Source organism: Engraulis encrasicolus, chromosome 5 (assembly GCF_034702125.1).
Source record: "Engraulis encrasicolus isolate BLACKSEA-1 chromosome 5, IST_EnEncr_1.0, whole genome shotgun sequence".
NCBI classification, from domain to species: Eukaryota; Metazoa; Chordata; class Actinopteri; order Clupeiformes; family Engraulidae; genus Engraulis; species Engraulis encrasicolus.
In genome coordinates, this window is record NC_085861.1 from 5032457 (window position 1) to 5033753 (window position 1297).

The 1297-nt window shown below is 44.9% G+C and overlaps 1 protein-coding gene across 1 annotated transcript; it reads right to left on the reverse strand.

Moving 5' to 3' along the window:
* Nucleotides 1–375: 375 nt before the first annotated feature.
* LOC134448862 (ATP-dependent DNA helicase Q1-like) lies at nucleotides 376–1045 on the reverse strand. The gene is made up of 2 exons (XM_063198537.1): nucleotides 708–1045; nucleotides 376–518 (listed from the first exon to the last, which is right to left on the reverse strand). The coding sequence occupies exons 1-2, from the start codon at nucleotides 977–979 to the stop codon at nucleotides 431–433; spliced, it is 360 nt and encodes a 119-aa protein (XP_063054607.1). The 5' UTR covers nucleotides 980–1045; the 3' UTR covers nucleotides 376–430.
* Nucleotides 1046–1297: the final 252 nt, after the last annotated feature.

Below are 1297 nucleotides of genomic sequence, written 5' to 3' on the forward strand. Positions count from 1 at the left end.
ATTAAGATGTCAACTGACAAAAGTGAATTATACAGTAGCATTTCAATTGAAAGATAAAAACAGGTTTCACAAGGTGCCCTGTGTGTCTTGAGAAAAGAGACTAGGTGACTGGGGATGGGTGGCATAGAGAGCAAAGAGGGTGAGGGGGGATGGGCGGAAAGCAGAAAGCAGAAGTCAGCAATTCGTGCAAACTGTCTTCTTGAGAAGAGGCAATGTGAAGGGGGATGGATGGTGTACAAAGCAAAGATGGTTTAGGTAGAAATTAGCATTTTAAATGTGCAGTTACACGTTAATGGCATGCATGGACGCACGCACGCTCTCTCCCGCTCTCCCGCTCTCTCTCTCTCTCTCTCTCACACACACACACACACACACACACACACACACACAAACCCCACATACTAAGATTTTGTTCATTTCATTAAACATTTTAATTACCTGGTTTGACAATAGCACGAAGTTCCCCCAGTCTGGAAAAACTCTCTCTGAAGGCAGTCTGACCCTTTGAAGCTCTTCCCCTAATTGAAATAGACACAAAGGCATACATGTCAGAGGCGAAAAGCAAGCATACAATGTTTTTAATCGTTTTCAAAGGCCTGAGGCACAGTCTGCAGTTACCATAACAACTTTATGTCAAGTTTGCAAGACGTGTTTATCTTGTTCAAATACTATGCTGCTGTAAGCTGTGTTGACTTGGTGATTCTTACCATTTGTAAGTGAGGTGCACTTCGTCCACGACAATGCCCAGGAGATTTTTTCTGTAGACTTCGTCGGTCAACATGTCGCGCCATTTCCCACTCAGCCACGACTCCGGACTGCCTAGCACAATGTTGAAGCTGCCTCGTTTGATTAGCGCTTCGATGTCAGGGTCCAGCTGGCAAGCAGAAATGCCCAGGGCAGTCGCCTCTCGAACCTGGTCCTCCATTAGAGCGATTAGTGGCGAGACGACCACGACAATTGGGTTCTCGCAAATCCCCATTGATTTAGCGACCAGCGGGGCTAACTGGTAAATTAAACTTTTACCGAAGCCAGTAGGTAGCAAGGCGAAAACGTCTTTCCGTTCGATAAATAATTATTCCAGGGCTGTTCTTTGTTCCATTTTTAACGAGAATTTCCCGTTAAAACTCGTCGTTCAATACCGCATCTACTGCTGAAGCAAAAGTTTGTCGCTGCTCCATTGTTGTTACGGAATCATCCATAGAGCTCTATTTTTTTTATTTCTTTGACTGAATGAAGCGCTTCCTGTACAATCAATGGGTTGAGTCGCAGTTCAACTACGTCACTGACTTGAACACGC

Bases quoted from the DNA above. Each gene is read 5' to 3' on its own strand.
- LOC134448862 (XM_063198537.1), bottom strand. From the start codon at position 979: ATGGGGATTTGCGAGAACCCAATTGTCGTGGTCGTCTCGCCACTAATC. The intron at 519-707 runs GTAAGAATCACC...TATTTCAATTAG, and splicing joins GTGCACCTCACTTACAAATG to GGGAAGAGCTTCAAAGGGTC.